This window comes from Caretta caretta, chromosome 2 (assembly GCF_965140235.1).
Source record: "Caretta caretta isolate rCarCar2 chromosome 2, rCarCar1.hap1, whole genome shotgun sequence".
Classification (NCBI taxonomy): domain Eukaryota; kingdom Metazoa; phylum Chordata; order Testudines; family Cheloniidae; genus Caretta; species Caretta caretta.
In genome coordinates this window covers 167,619,194-167,633,947 of record NC_134207.1, presented here as the reverse complement: position 1 = coordinate 167,633,947, position 14,754 = coordinate 167,619,194, and the positions used below count along the sequence as shown (strand labels likewise).

Sequence of the window (14,754 nt, the reverse complement as noted above, 5' to 3'; positions counted from 1 at the left end):
AAAATCTGTTTTTAATTATCAAAATTATAATAATCTTTTAGCATGCACCACGTAGGAGCTGACAACAACATTAACAAACTAGGGAAATGCAACCTAGATGGAGATACCATAAGATGGGTGCAAAACTGGTTGGAAAACCATTCCCAGAGAGTAATTATCAGTGGTTCACAATCATGCTGGAAGGGCATAACGAGTGGGGTCCTGTAAGAGATAAGTTCAGTATCTTCATCAATGATTTAGATAATGGCATAGAGAGTACACTTATAACATTTTTGGACGATACCAAGCTGGAAGGGGTTGCAAGTGCTTTGGAGGATAGGATTAAAATCAAAATGATCTGGACAAACTGGAGAAACAGTCTGAAGCAAATAGGATGAAATTCAGTAAGGACAAATGCAAAGTACTCCTGTGGTGGGACGGCTTCCCCACACAGGGAGAAGAAGGGGTTAAAAGCAGCACCAGGGAGGCTGCGTAGAACCCACGAATCAGGAAAGGGCTTACTGAGCCCACCAACAGGGGAAGGCTTGCTGGAGCAGCCAATCAGGGCTGGCGAGGGCCACATATGAAGAGCTGCTTAGGACAGCAGTAGGCAGTATCTCCCTGGAAGGCAAAGGTGGAGGACTGGCTGCCTGAAGAAGTGCCAGAGATAGAGTAGTGCTGGGTAGGAGCAACAGAGTGTGAGGGTGAGCTGCTGGCTGACCACTGCCAAGCTGGGGCCTTGCTACAAGGGCTGAGAGGGTGCCAGGGCTATGGGGGGAGTAGCCCAGGGAAAATAGGCAGCAGGTTGGAGGAGGACAGTAGGTGACTGTCGGCTATAGGGATCCAGAGTAGCAGGCAGGCCTGGGTCCCCCTGACCTCACTTGCCAATGAGGAGAGTGGCTCGTATCCAGAATGCAGTTTGCCCCTGAGGCAAAGGGCTGGACCTCGGACTGCAGTTGGCCGCTGAGGCAAGTGGCAGGACTAAGGACTGCCAGTCCCCTGGAAGGGGGGAGATACCAGAGTCGGGGCACAGCCAGAGGACCATGCCCAGAAGAGGACGCTGCGGTCTGGGGAGCAATGCAGGTCCAAAGAGTGGAGACAGCAGTGACAGCAGGCATGACACCACTAGCTGAAGGTGGACTGGAAGGGCCTAGAGCTAATTCCCAGGACGGCCAGCAGGAGGTGCGGTGGTGGTGAGACCCACCCCGTTACAACTCCATTTAGGAAGGAACAAATCTGTTGCACACATACAAAATGGAAAATGAGTGCATACGAAGGAGTACTGCAGAAAGGCATCTGGGGTCATAGTGGATCACAAGCTAAATATGAATCAACAGTGTAACACTGTTGCAAAAAAAGAGAACATCATTCTGAGATGTATTAGCAGGAGTGTTGTAAGCAAGACACGAGAAGTAATTCTTCCGCTCTACTCTGCATTCATTAGGCCTCAACTGGAGTATTGTGTCCAGTTCTGGGTATCACATTTCAGGAAAGATGTGGACAAATTGGAGAAAGTCCAGGGAAGAGCGACAAAAATGAATAAATGTCTAGAAAACATGACCTATGAGGAAAGATTGAAAAAAATGGGTTAGTTTAGTCTGGAAAAGAGAATACTGAGAGGGGAAATAACAGTTTTCAAGTACATAAAAGGTTGTTACAAGGAGAAGGGAGAAAAACTGTTCTTCTTAACCTCTGAGGATAGGACAAGAAGCAATGGGCTTAAATTGCAGCAAGGGAGGTTTAGGTGGGACATTAGGAAAAACTTCCTGTCAGGGTTGTTAAGCACAGTAATAAACTGTCTAGGGAGGTTGTGGAATCTCCATCATTGGAGATTTTTCAGAGCAGGTTAGACAAACATCTGTCAGCAATGGTCTAGATAATACTTAGTCCTACCATGAGTGCAGGGAACTGGACTAGATGACCTCTCGAGGTCGCTTCCAGTCCTATGAGTCTGATTTCCAGCCCTTACACTGCCCCTGAGTGCAAGGGCCTGTTAGGACTATTGTGTTTATGGGAGCTAGCCTCTGCAAAAGGGAAGAGGAAGTGAATTCATGATAAAACTGGAGCGCTGTATACTATAAACCTTCCTAAGAGATAGCTGTACCATATCCTGGAGATTTACTCCCAAGAAACCCACAGAGCTTTCATTGTAGTTTTCCTCATGATTATGTAAAACTATAGTTATGGATATAAGTAAAACTTTCAAATGCTTCACTACATTCGTTTGGAAGAAATGGAAGAAATTCCCCTGTATGGTTAAGCTTCTTCTCACAAATCAGAGCAAATAGAAAAATCTCATATGCAAATATATTGCAGATCCTGCAGTTTTCGGGTCTTCTCATTATGTTTTCTATTTTCTTGAATAATCTTTGTTTCTTATTTTAAAACAAAGACTCTAGATTGGATTACAACTGGAAGGCTGCGTTCTTTCCCTATTCCCTAGCCATGCAGGAAACTGCCTTCACCAAAAGACCAAGTGCAGCTTTATGCTATTCTTCTGTATATTTCTACATTACACCACACTATTGAGATTTCAGCCTCAATGTCTAACTGGGATAATTTGAACACTATTAAGGAAAACAATATAAGAACAATTTAGAGTCAAAGTAACTTTTTTAAATTATGATCCAAACCTTGGTTACTTTACTGAAGTGTGATAGCCCACTGATTTCAGTGAGAAAACTTGTATGAATAAAGTGAGCAATATTTGGCCCATTCTTTGTTTCCCCTTCTAGTATATTCTAGAATTGTCTCTTTTGCTTGGTCATTCTACAAATCTGGGGGGGGGGGGGGGAAGACATACAGGATGAATCACACTTCCTCTTCCCTATGCTAGGAAAAACTGGAGGACAAGGAAGTCTTCAAGGAACCTTTCATCTTTCCAACTTTTATTTTTGGTTTTCTAATTTCTCCTGTGATTAAAAAAATCTCTGTAAATATTTTCCTCAAATTTTGCATTAATTTTCCTGGTTTTCTACTAGTGATCTTTGCACATATTCTTTGCAAAATTCGTTAACTTTACCAGGAAGCTTCAGATAAATGATCAGCACTATTGATAAAGATCTTACATTAGTATAATACCTTACATTCTGATGGATCAAAAAGTTCTATACAACGTTAACTTACTGATATGAAAGCTATTCACCTGGATCATTTCATCCACAATTTAAATTTCAACCATTCTTGGGGTGAAACTTGAACAACTATGTAAGAGTGTATTACACATTACATACTATTTAGAACAGGAAATGTGGCATAATTTCAATTGCAACTACAGAAGGAATTTGAGTAAACCAAATGTAATTACAAGACTTGTCACATGATCAGGACACTGTGTTAATACTTCTGCTGTTACAAAGAGTGTCATAGGGGCCTTTAGTAACAACAAAGAGCAGTCAGCCTTTGTTTTGGTCTCACTGGAAAGATGGAACCATGAACAGCACAGAGACCCTTTAACACTTTGCAGGGTTATATGTTTAGCCTTAACTCACAAGGAAGAGTGTCATCTGAGGATCTGATCCAAATACCATTGACTTAAATGCACTGTGGATAAGACCCTAACTTATCAAGACTGCTTTCTGCAGTATCATGATGTTCCTTGAAAACATCAGTCTAAAATGGTAAAACAGGTCAATCTTGATTAGCTTCAGAAAGAGCTGACAGGATAATACCATAAGGTGGGTATGAATGACTACTCTGAAGTTAAACAATGTATAGAGCTCAATCAAAGTGAAAATTATCTTGAATTAACATGTATTTAATAATGTGTATGATTTGTAAATTTATCACATACCACAACAATCAGGACAATCTGGATGTATCAGAGTATTTATTCCATATCCTGGATAGCAGCGATTAACCCATACCATTTGCAGAGTACCTTCAATATAGTATATTTCAGGTAAGGGTTCAGAACGTTTCCCCAGCACTTCCACTTGTTGGTTAAAAAATCTCTCTATAAGGTTTTTTGCCTAAAGTAAAACAAAAAGATGTTGTTAAATCCCCCATTCAAAAATAAGTAAAATTATTTTTTGGTTTTTTTCTAGTGTACTTAATGCGGGAGAGGTCTTAGGGTACAGGATCTGGGAGATGTATTACTGTCATTATTGATCATTGCTGATGGGGGGGGGGGATAAAGCTGGCTGGCTAGTCTATCCTATTTTAAATTCAGACTACTATAACAGTGAATTTTAATTTCCAGGAAGTGGTCAGAGCTTTGGCAGGCACTAATAGCTGTCATGAGTCAGCAAAAGTAAAGAGTACCAGCAAAAACATTCTAAAAATGAGTGACAGTTTTCCCTATATTATAATAGGGATTTCTATGATGCAGCATCAGCAAAATAGACTCATGGGTCTTCCATCTGCACAACTACTGACATACAGGATGAATCACACTTCAAATGCTCTTCTCACCAATGACAGGTCATCTGTTCAAGACGCAGACAATGCAAGCATCTCCCCAGAATAAAGCAAACTACAAAAAATTATGCTATTGTAACCGTCAAATATAACATGGGAGATTATTCCCATTGCTGAAGTGGTTTCGCAGCAATCCAATTCTAGGTAACAAATTATTTTTTCTCTTAATGCATCAATTTTAGCACTGAAAAACAGGTGGAACTCCATGGTCCATAAGCTCCAAGTAGCAATGCCCATCAAAGTGAGCCCTTCTTCAGTGCCGGGAGGAGGAGGGGTTACTTAACTGAACAGTAAGTGATGTTCTTCAAGGTGTGTAGCCTGTATTTGTATTTCACAGCTGGTGGTTACACATCTAGAGCATATGCACCAGAGATCTTTCTAGTCAGCACTATCTGCTGGGGTGACACATGCTCCATTCACATCCTTGTGTGCTCAGGTGAAGGTATAAAAAAACCTCAGTTCCTTCACCACCTCAAAAGCCTGTTGTCTGAAGACTCCGAAGTAGGGATGGTGGATGGGTCATGCAATATGTATACTGACTACACATCTTGAAAGACGTACAGATAAGTAAAGAATGGTTAGTTTGTACAGTACATAAGAACGGCCCTACTAGGTCAGACCAAAGGTCCATCTAGCCCAGTATCCTGTCTTCCAACAGTGGCCAGTGCCAGGTGCCCCAGAGGGAATGAACAGAACAGGCAGTCTTCAGGTGATCCATCCCCTATAGCTCATTCCCAGCTTCTGGCAAACAGAGGCTAGGGACACCATTCCTGCCCATCCTGGCTAATAGCCATTGATGGATCTATCTTCCATGAATTTATCTAGTTCTTTTTTGAACCCTGTTATGGTCTTGGCCTTCACAACATCTTCTGGGAAGGAGTTCCACAGGTTGACTGTGCATTGTGATGGAGTTTTGAGAGGTATTATCCCTGGGTAATCCCTGGGTGAGGCGTGAATATACTCCCCGCACCTGAAACTAGAAGATTTTTCATTAGTAGTGTCTATTGGTCTGTGCCTCTGCCCTTCTCCTTTTGCTCCCAATTTACAGTATTAGCAGCAATGTGGACCGACTACCTCTCCTGTTCTTCTCTACCATGAATAACCTTAAGCTAATTATCTGAAGCAGAAGGGAAGCAGGCAGGTGATGGAATATACATAGGGACCACACATTTCAAAGAACTTCTGTTACTGTACAACGTAAGTAACATTCTTCTTCTTGGGATAGTCCCTATGTTTACTCCGCTCAAGGGACTCACAAGCAGTACTCACGGAGGAGGAGTGCGTGAGAAACCCTGCACTGATAAGTGGTATGCTCTGCTGAAGGAGCTGTCTGCTGCTGAAGCCTGCACCAAGGTGTAATGCTTTGCAAAGGCATGCACGGAGCCTCATGCTGCTGCTGCTCCTCAGATCTCTAGAAGAGGGATGTCCTATAGTGAAGACACACAAACTGACTGGGCTCTGAGTGTGCTCTCACACCCTGTTGGGCAGGTGTATGAAGCAAAGCACGATGCAACTCAGAATGACTCTGAATGGAGATAGCTTCTCCTGTCATACATTCGATGAAGGAGACAAATAGATAAGGGGATCTTAAGGGTTTTGTCCTCTATAGGTAGAAAGCCAAGGCTAGTCAAACATCCAGAAAATGGAGCTTCATGTCCTCTCTGGTGGCACATGGTTTCAGGTAAAAGGCAGGTAAGTGGATGGCCTTCTTCAGACAGTAATTCCAAGATCACCTTCCAAATGAACTTAAGATGTAACCTTTGGGAAACTAACACTATGGAAGACTGTATATGGAGGGTTGGCCATAAGGACTTCCAGCTTTCCTACTCTTTGCTGAGGTCTCTGTAACAAAGGCGCCACCTTTCACAGACAGATGACTGGAGGAACATGAGGCCAAGGGTTCACATGGAGGATTCATTCAGGCACAAAGATTATACTGAAGTCCCATATCAGCATAGGTTTCAGCACCAAAGGAAAGATTCTGATAAGGCCCTTCAAAAATCTCTCTGTAACCAGAGAGATAAAAATTGTATAGTTGTCCACCGGTAGGTGAAAAGCACCAAGTGCTGCCAACTGCACTTGTAAGAAGCTGAGTGACAATCCCAACATTTTCAGAGGGGAGAGAGACGCAAATATAGCTGAAATCTCAGAACCTTTTGGGGATAACTGTCAATGCTGGCACTGTATAGAAAAATTTCTTCCATTTTGCTGTATAGCATTTCTCTGTAGAGTCTCTTCTGCTGTTGCTAAGGTCTGACTATAGAGCAGCAGAACACAATTGCTCTAAGTCTGTTGTCCACCCAAATACCAATCTGCCAACTGGGGAGCTGCTGGGTTGGGGTGGTAGAACATGGTTTTGTTCTGGGTTAAGAGGTCTGATGACATTTGAAAGCAGATGGTGCACAGTCATCTGGAGAACGCCAGTGAACCAGAACTGTTTTAGCCACATGGGAGTTACCTAGGTTACTGTCACTTTGTGCTGTCTAATCTTTCTCAAAACTTGCAGTAAGACTGGATGAGTGGAAATGTACATTACTGTTTGGGACAAAAAATATATCTTCTTTGGAATTCTGGCCTTGGGCTATTAGGAGCAGCAGGCCAGGCATTTCTTGTTCTCATCAGACACAGAGATTTCACAACAAGGTCAACACAACACTGTTGAAAAATGCTCCACATCACCAAACTGTGTAGTTTCCACTTGTGTTCACTGGCGAAGTGTCTGCTGAGGCTTTCTGCCAGCTTTTTCTGCATCACAGCTAGGTTCTCCACCTCTGACCAACCAGTTATTTAGACAGGGGAATTCCTTAATGCCTATTTTTCGGAGATAGGCAGCTACTACCACCAAGCACTTGATAAATATCCCTGATGATGCAGAAAGCCCAAATGGCAAAACCTAGCATCAGCAATGATTGTTGTCTACAGTGAAACTCAGGTAGCATTTCTGGGCTGGGGGTATTGCAGTGTGAAAGTACGCATCCTGAAAGTTAAGGGCAGCATATCAGTCCTTCTGATACGGGAGATCAAAGTGAAAAATATCATCCTGAATCTGAACTTCTTGATGTAAACATTCAGGTCTCTGATGTCCAGTATTGGCCAGAGTTCCCCTTTCTTCTTTGGAATGAGAAAGTATGTTGAATAGAACCCTCTCCCTCTTTGACAGAGAAGCACCTCTTCTGTTGCATTGAGAGCTATGCGGGATTGTGCCTCTCAATTGAGAGGGATCACCGAATACAGATGGGGAGGATGAGGTGGGTAGCAGGATAGGAAAGGAACTGTATCATATAGACGATCTCTATCCATATCCAACACCCCAAGATTTGAGATGATGTTGGACCAGGTGTGGTGGAAATGAACCTGATGGTTGCCAAAGAAGGGAAGCGGGGAGATATCCGAGGCTCAGAAACAAGACGTACGCTGTCCTTGGGCACAAAATCAAATTTTCTGCCTTGGGGAAGCAGGAGAGTGCTGGAACAGAGTGGTAGTTGCACCCAAGGACTTCCTTCTTGAAAACCTTTGCCTCCTTCTAGTGTGCTCAGGTGGCCTATATTAGTAGCAAGGAGGCTGTCTCTGATGCACTGGAAGCACAGTGTGCCTGAACTGCAGTTGTTTGAAAGCCAGGCGTAGACCACTAAGGATCTGAAGATAGCACTTGAGTCCCTGAGAGTTCTGATGGCCTCATTAGTCTTGTAGAACAAAGAGCATCCCTCAGAAGGCAGATCTTCAACCATTGACTGCTGCTTCTTAAGTATCCTGGGTGAGGACAGCCACAATGAGTGATGCATCATAACTGTTGTCATCATTGCCCTGGAGGCCATATCTACAGTACCCAATGCTGCCTATGCTAGGATAGCTTGGAATTTACTCTTGTGATAGTTTGTCAATAAAGCATTGCATGGTACACCAGCTGAAGTGGTGGTACTTTACTCAGACTGCTTGACAGTGTAAGGACCTGGGGAGTAGAATCCTGGTCTGTAGAGCATGGAGCAACTAATATTCTCACAATGCCACCAGAAGGCCTTGTTAAGGCATAGCCAGGGAGCACTGTGGAGAATAGACGCTTCAGGAAGGACTCCCTGTTGTTTTTGCTGATACAGACTAACACGGCTACCCCTCTGAAACATGTTCTAGTGGTTAGCCTACTTACCTGGGATGTTGGTTCAAGTCCCTGATCTGCATCAGGCAGGAGGAGGAATTTGAAACTGGAACTCCCACATCCCTGCTGAGTGCCCTAACCACCACGCTATTGGCTTCTGTCTCTCTTTCTCTCTAACAACGCTGAAAGCAGCCAAAACCACTTGGACAAACCTAGGACATGGGCCACCTAAGCAGATGACCTGGTTCAGATGCCTAATTCTAGAAAGAGTTTAACAGCTGAGCCTCCCAAGGAGAGGGAGATACCTATCTCTGGGCCATCAGCCAGGTACAGAAGGCCTACATTAATGAGAATGACACATCTAAATATCCTTGAGGATCTGGGCCTAAGCCACACACTTTCTTCAGCATTTCAGTCATGGCCAACTTACAGAGCTACCTGCTCAGCTTGTTGGCTTCTGAGGATCCCTTCCCTAGACAGCTAACTGTATCCATGCATTGTGGGCACCTAACTAAGGGCTTTAGATTCCAGTAAGCAGCAGGCCACCTCGGGGTTAACATTGCAACACTGAGCAGAGCAACCCCTACATACCTGTGTGGATCTGGGCCTAAGTGCCAACAGTCTAGATCCTCAATGGAATTTGGACACCTAACTCCTAATGAAGTCAATGAGATCTGGGCCCCAGGCACTTTGAAAAATTTTACCCTAGGCACCATTATGGGCTGTCTTGCAAAAGGAGATAAATACTGAGTTGTGCTCCCCTCACCTTTTAGTTGTTATTGTTTTCTAGTGATGCATAAATGAATTAAGGACTTCTTTTAAAATTTTGGTTTTTTACCATAAGAATTATCAGGAATGTCAAGTCTAGCATTTCCTGGTTTTGCTGAAGGACTCATTTGAGAACTTGGATATGGACTACGAGTTCTTTCAGCACTCACTTGAAGAGCTAGAGGATGTTGAATTTCTAATAAAGATATTTTTCTCCAAGTGTTTCTCAGGCATTTTGGATAAACAGATGTTAAAAGTCTGGGGGCGGGGAGGGATCCTCAGACAGTGTACATTGGCACAGATTCGTTGTCCAAAGAGTTTTTTGAACAATCTGAATGATTAAACCATCTCGAGCTTGTTTCATTTGCTTGTTTTTTCTGATATTATTAATCCTACCAGTTCTCCAGTCATCCACAAAATCTTCTGGGGAAAAAAGTGGATAGATACACCCAAATTTCTAATATATTAAGATTTTTTTCTGTTTATATCAATGATACAAAAATGCACAAATTCATTTTTCCTTTTGTCAGATTAAGTGAAAATCTCAAATAACTGAATTTTGAAGGTTAGTTTGATAAAACCTTTTCTGGAATAAAAAAAAACTAAAAAATATTTGTCTTCTTTGTCTTTGTCAAATATTTGTCTTTGAAATGTAGTTTAATAGTCCACAGTTCTGAAAAATATCCTCTCCATCTTATAAATAATACATTAATTAAGGCAATATTTAACTTTTTCTATTTTACTGTAGCACTTTAAAAAGTAAAGTCATGGTAAGCCACACACCAACATCAGGGTTACTTTCAAATAACGTAAAGACATGCTTTGTTGCAAACTATGGTTAGATTTATAACCATACAAACCTCTTTTGATTGTTTTACTACTATTCACACTCAATATCTTACTTTTGTGTAATTATCTCAACACCTAATATCAAACAGCTCAAGCCTGTTCTCCAAATAAAGCACAATGCAATTCACCCTTTTCACGTGGCAAACCAAAAATTAAACAATATTAATAGGTGATAAATTACATGTAAGTGCTCACTGGTACATCCATTTGCACATACGTTAACGTTTTTAATTATTATACTCATTCTTTAGATCAATTTATTGGCACTAGAAAGAGTTAAATAATTATTTTTGCTGGTCTTCGTGTTTTTTGATTTATCTACAGTACCTTCTTTAATCTCTTAGCAGTATCACAACTCTTTTGCTGACATGGATTGTTGTTTTTTTCTGTATCTAAAGAAGAAACTGTAACAAAACATACTTTACTTTACAAAGGAACAAATACACTGAAATCAACATTAAACTTGCTAATATCCCAAAAATATACTTTAAGATTTTCTTTTCAAATTTATAAAATTACATTTCTGATTATGCCTGAAGGAACTATACAGACAATATTTTTTGTATGTTCAGATGTCTGACTAGTATTACTGCCTTAAAGAAATAATCAGAATTTTGCTCTCATGAACATATAATTAGATCATGGTGCACTTAAATATTATATGATATCTCCTTTTTAAAAAAAAGTGTAATTGAAGGCAATACTTATTTGCAGATTTTGATCGCTAGGAAATTAGTAATCTTAGAAATCTACCAATGTTGTAAATATTCTAATTCTATAAATTCAGATGAGTAATCCACTTGAAAATTATTTAATTACAGTGGCTGTTTAATCATGGTATAAGTCTTAATATATCACTTTTGGGTTGAGTGTGTAGCCAGACAGGAACTCCAAAAGCTCAAAGTTCTAATCAATTATTTCTGCAAGGACCATCTTGAGCCTCCCCTGAAGAAAAGCCATGATAATCCCTAGTGCTTCCAATGATCAGTTCCTTTCTAGTGAAAGACCAATAGTACAGTAGAATATAACAAGGATTACTTCATCAACTTTAGTTCTTCAAAAATGATTGCCTTATGGATCTACATTCTTGTGAAACATGTATGCTCTGTAGGTACAAGTGTCTAATGCCTAAGCCTGATTGCATAACAATGGATTGCAGCCCTAGTTACCACTCTGTTCCTTCCATTTTCTCAGGAATCCTTATACAACTCTGACATGAAGGATGGTGAGAAGCCTGGATCCAAATAGGCAAATGATTACACTCATGCAATCATCTGCCTGTACAGATCCCCATTCTTTGGAGATTAACAAGCATTAACAACTCAGTATGATGGAGGGCCAGAAGAAATATTAATTAAATAGAGATTGAAGTGCTCCTCTCCGCCCTTTTACATTAGAGTAAGTTGCCAAATGAAGAATATGAAATGTGTAAATGTATGAATTGAACTCCTTTTACCAACAGCTTTACATTGCTCTGTAATGGAAACATTTCTGAAATACGCATTAGAAGCTGCTTAAATCTAGTAAAATATGTTCCAAGACACTGGTTCACAACAGGTTTGTTTGCACATTTTGATCCCCTTAATCTCGGATAAGAGATCATACAGTCTGTGATTTTGATAAGCCTCAGATAGTCTAGGACAGGGGTTCTCAAACTTCATTGCCCCATGACCCCCTTCTGACAACAAAAATTACTATACAACCCCAGGACAGGGGATCGAAGCCTGAGCCCACCCAAGCACAGCTGCCTCGGGTGGGGGTCGGGGACAAAGCCAAAGCCTTAACTCCCACCACCCTAGGTTGGGGGGCCAAAGCAGGAGGCCTGTAACCCTGGGCCCCACCGCCCAAGGCTGAAGCTCTTAGGCTTTGGCTCTGGGTGCTGGGGCTTGGGCTTTGGCCCCGGACCCCAGCAAGTCTAACGCCAGTCCTAGCAACCCCATTAAAATGGGGTCACGCCCCGCCTTGTGGTCCCAACCCACAGTTTGAGAACCACTGTCTAGGAGACTTACATATTGTCTTAGTCCTATCTGCATAGTCTAGGTAATAGCTAAGAACTCTCAATATCTAGGTTATATAATCTGAACTCCCCCCCCGTAATGACACAGATTTAGAGGAGAAAAACAGCAAACTATTAATGACTGGTTTGGTGAAACATTTAGGGTTTGTTCTTTCAAATGCTTCATAAAGATGTTACAGCTACTGTGAATGGAGTCTTCAGGGGGAAAAGTAGTGCAGTCAGCATTCTGCAAGGACTTCCACATTGATCATTTTTTTAAAACCAGTTCAAATACCAAGAATGAGGTGACTCATCAACAACAGAAATGGAACTGGAGAATTAATAGAAATTTCAGCCTTCTGAGAGAATCCTTTCTACTTCAAAGTATTTCTCACCCTCCAAAAAGATCTGCTACACCTGTAACTACAACCACAATCTAAGTTGCACAACAAAGCAGCAGACAAACCAACGAGCTCATTAATTTCAGTTCTAGGTGGAAGAATTAGTCTTGATGAGATGGCAAATTTGGGAAACAGAACAAGGGAACAGGAGAGTTTCAATGCAAGAGCCAGGAAATCTGAGAAAATATAATGACATGCCACAGTTGCAGCTATTATGAACTCATGGACTTTGTCTTGTTTGATCGTTCTAATGATGGCAGAAGAGCTATTGGAAGGAAGTAATATAGAAACTCCTGGTGCGAATCTAGTAGAAAGTCACCTATCAAAAATTTTGGACCTCTGCTACTCGTGTATGACGATATTTTGCATTCTCTGTTGTGACCACCAGGTTTATTTGTGCTGTTTCTCACACCTGAAAAAAATGAGTAGTTTACATTTAACACTGACATTTGACTGGAATAGACTACACAATGGATCCCTCTTGAAAACTGAGCTCTCAACAAGAAATCTGGATAGAGACCAATACAGCTACCTTGACATCTTACATCTACTGACAGACACTTGATAAATATTCTTAAGGAAAAAGATGTAAAGGAAAATACCCTATATTGAGAGAAGTCTTCACCCAAGCCAAGGCTCATATAGTTTTTGATCAATAAGACAGATGAAAATATGAAAGTAGGCATCCTTTACATTGAAAGCCGAAACCTACTGAGTGAACTCTCTTCTTAGATCCAATATGCCTCTTATTTTCTCTTTTTTCCCCCAGGGGATAAGAAACAAACAAAAGAATGTGGATCTAGTCCAAAGTCTCAAATGGGACTTGGACTCAGTGCTGCAGTGCCTAACTTTTAGGTCCCTGCTGCCTAAGGAATTCCACAGGCCTGGATTAGCTACCCAGGTTCCTTATATAAGGGGAGTGTCAGAGGCCTAAGAATGGGATTCACAAAAGTCAGCATACTGAATAGAAAGCTACCTAAGCTAGCCAATAGCAAATTTTGGGGAGGGTGGTAGGGCCTAAGCACCACCCCTCAAAATGAGTTAGCCACCTAATTGGTGGCACGTCTCTCTGCTTGAGGTTCCCTCTGCTTGAACATTCTACCAGAGTTAGGTGCCTAAACCAAGGCAGTCCTTTCATGCAAAAAGTGGTGGTGGTGGGGCCTGTTGCCCTCCCTCCCCTGTGGTTAGTGCATTCACCCCAACTGGGGAAGAGACAGGTTCAAAACCTCATTCAGCCTGCTGTTGGACAGGGACTTGAACATGGGTCTCCCATACTCCAGGAGAGTACCGTAACTAGTCAGTCATTCTCTGTCTCCCTGACCCAATGAATATTTATGTATTTTACAAAAAGTGAAAGAGAGACTGAGCTTCACCCCAAAATACCACATAGCTCAGGGTTTAGAGAAAGGAAGATCTGGGTTTAAGTTTCTGCTCTACATTAGGAAGTATAGGGATTTGTATCCAGGCCTCTTACATCCTCTGTGAGTTCTATACCCTGTAGTCAAGTGGTTGGAGGGGACACTACCACCATCTCCTCCTCCATGGACACGTACTGGACCATGATGTGCAGATGATATAGGAGGGGAATGCCTAATTTGCAGATCCATTGGGACGTAAGAGATTTTACACATATCCACCAGCAGAATGCTAGGTGCACAGGGATTTTAGGAGCCTACACGGTTAGGCAGCAGCTGCATGGGGGTTTTCAGAATCTAATTTTTTGCACCTTTGTGGATCTAGCCCTCTGAGTCTTATTTTCTTGTGAGACAGATTTGTAACAGTTAGGAAAGAGTCAGTGATGAGCTGCCAAAATCTTAACAACCGGTTCCCTATAAAAAGTTCTGATTTAAGGGATGTGCCACATTATGTATTTTTTGTACCTTTCTCCATAAGAAGTGGCAATGCATTGAGTCACTGGGAGTCATACTTAACAATAAAAAAAAAATTTTACATGTGTATTACAATAGAAACAAAGTATTGCTTTATTAAATGCATATCAACATAATGAACGAGGCAAGTGCAACCCCTGTTAATAAAATAATAAACTAGACCGGGGTGGGCAAACTTTCTGGCACGAGGGCTACATCGGGGTTGTTAAATTGTATCGGGGGCCGGGTAGGGAAGGCTGTGCCCCCCCAAACAGCCTGTCCCCGCCCCCTATCTGACCCCCACCCATTTCCTGCCCCCGACTGCCCCCCTCAGAACCCACAACCCATCAACCCCCCCAGCTCCTTGTCCCCGACCACCCC

The 14,754-nt window shown here is 41.9% G+C and overlaps 1 protein-coding gene across 3 annotated transcripts in view; it reads right to left on the bottom strand.

Annotated features, from left to right (window-relative positions):
* Nucleotides 1–14,754, bottom strand: part of ZPBP (zona pellucida binding protein) — a 72,395-nt gene that overhangs the window by 11,561 nt on the left and 46,080 nt on the right. For 2 of the 3 annotated variants that reach the window (XM_075124786.1, XM_075124785.1), the window contains exons 6-7: nucleotides 10,436–10,512; nucleotides 3,773–3,950 (exon numbers count right to left, since the gene is read on the bottom strand). In XM_075124786.1, coding sequence (XP_074980887.1) covers nucleotides 3,773–3,950; nucleotides 10,436–10,512 — 255 coding nt within the window. The remainder of the gene's footprint in view (nucleotides 1–3,772; nucleotides 3,951–10,435; nucleotides 10,513–14,754) is intronic. The other variant, XM_075124787.1, reaches the window with a different exon arrangement.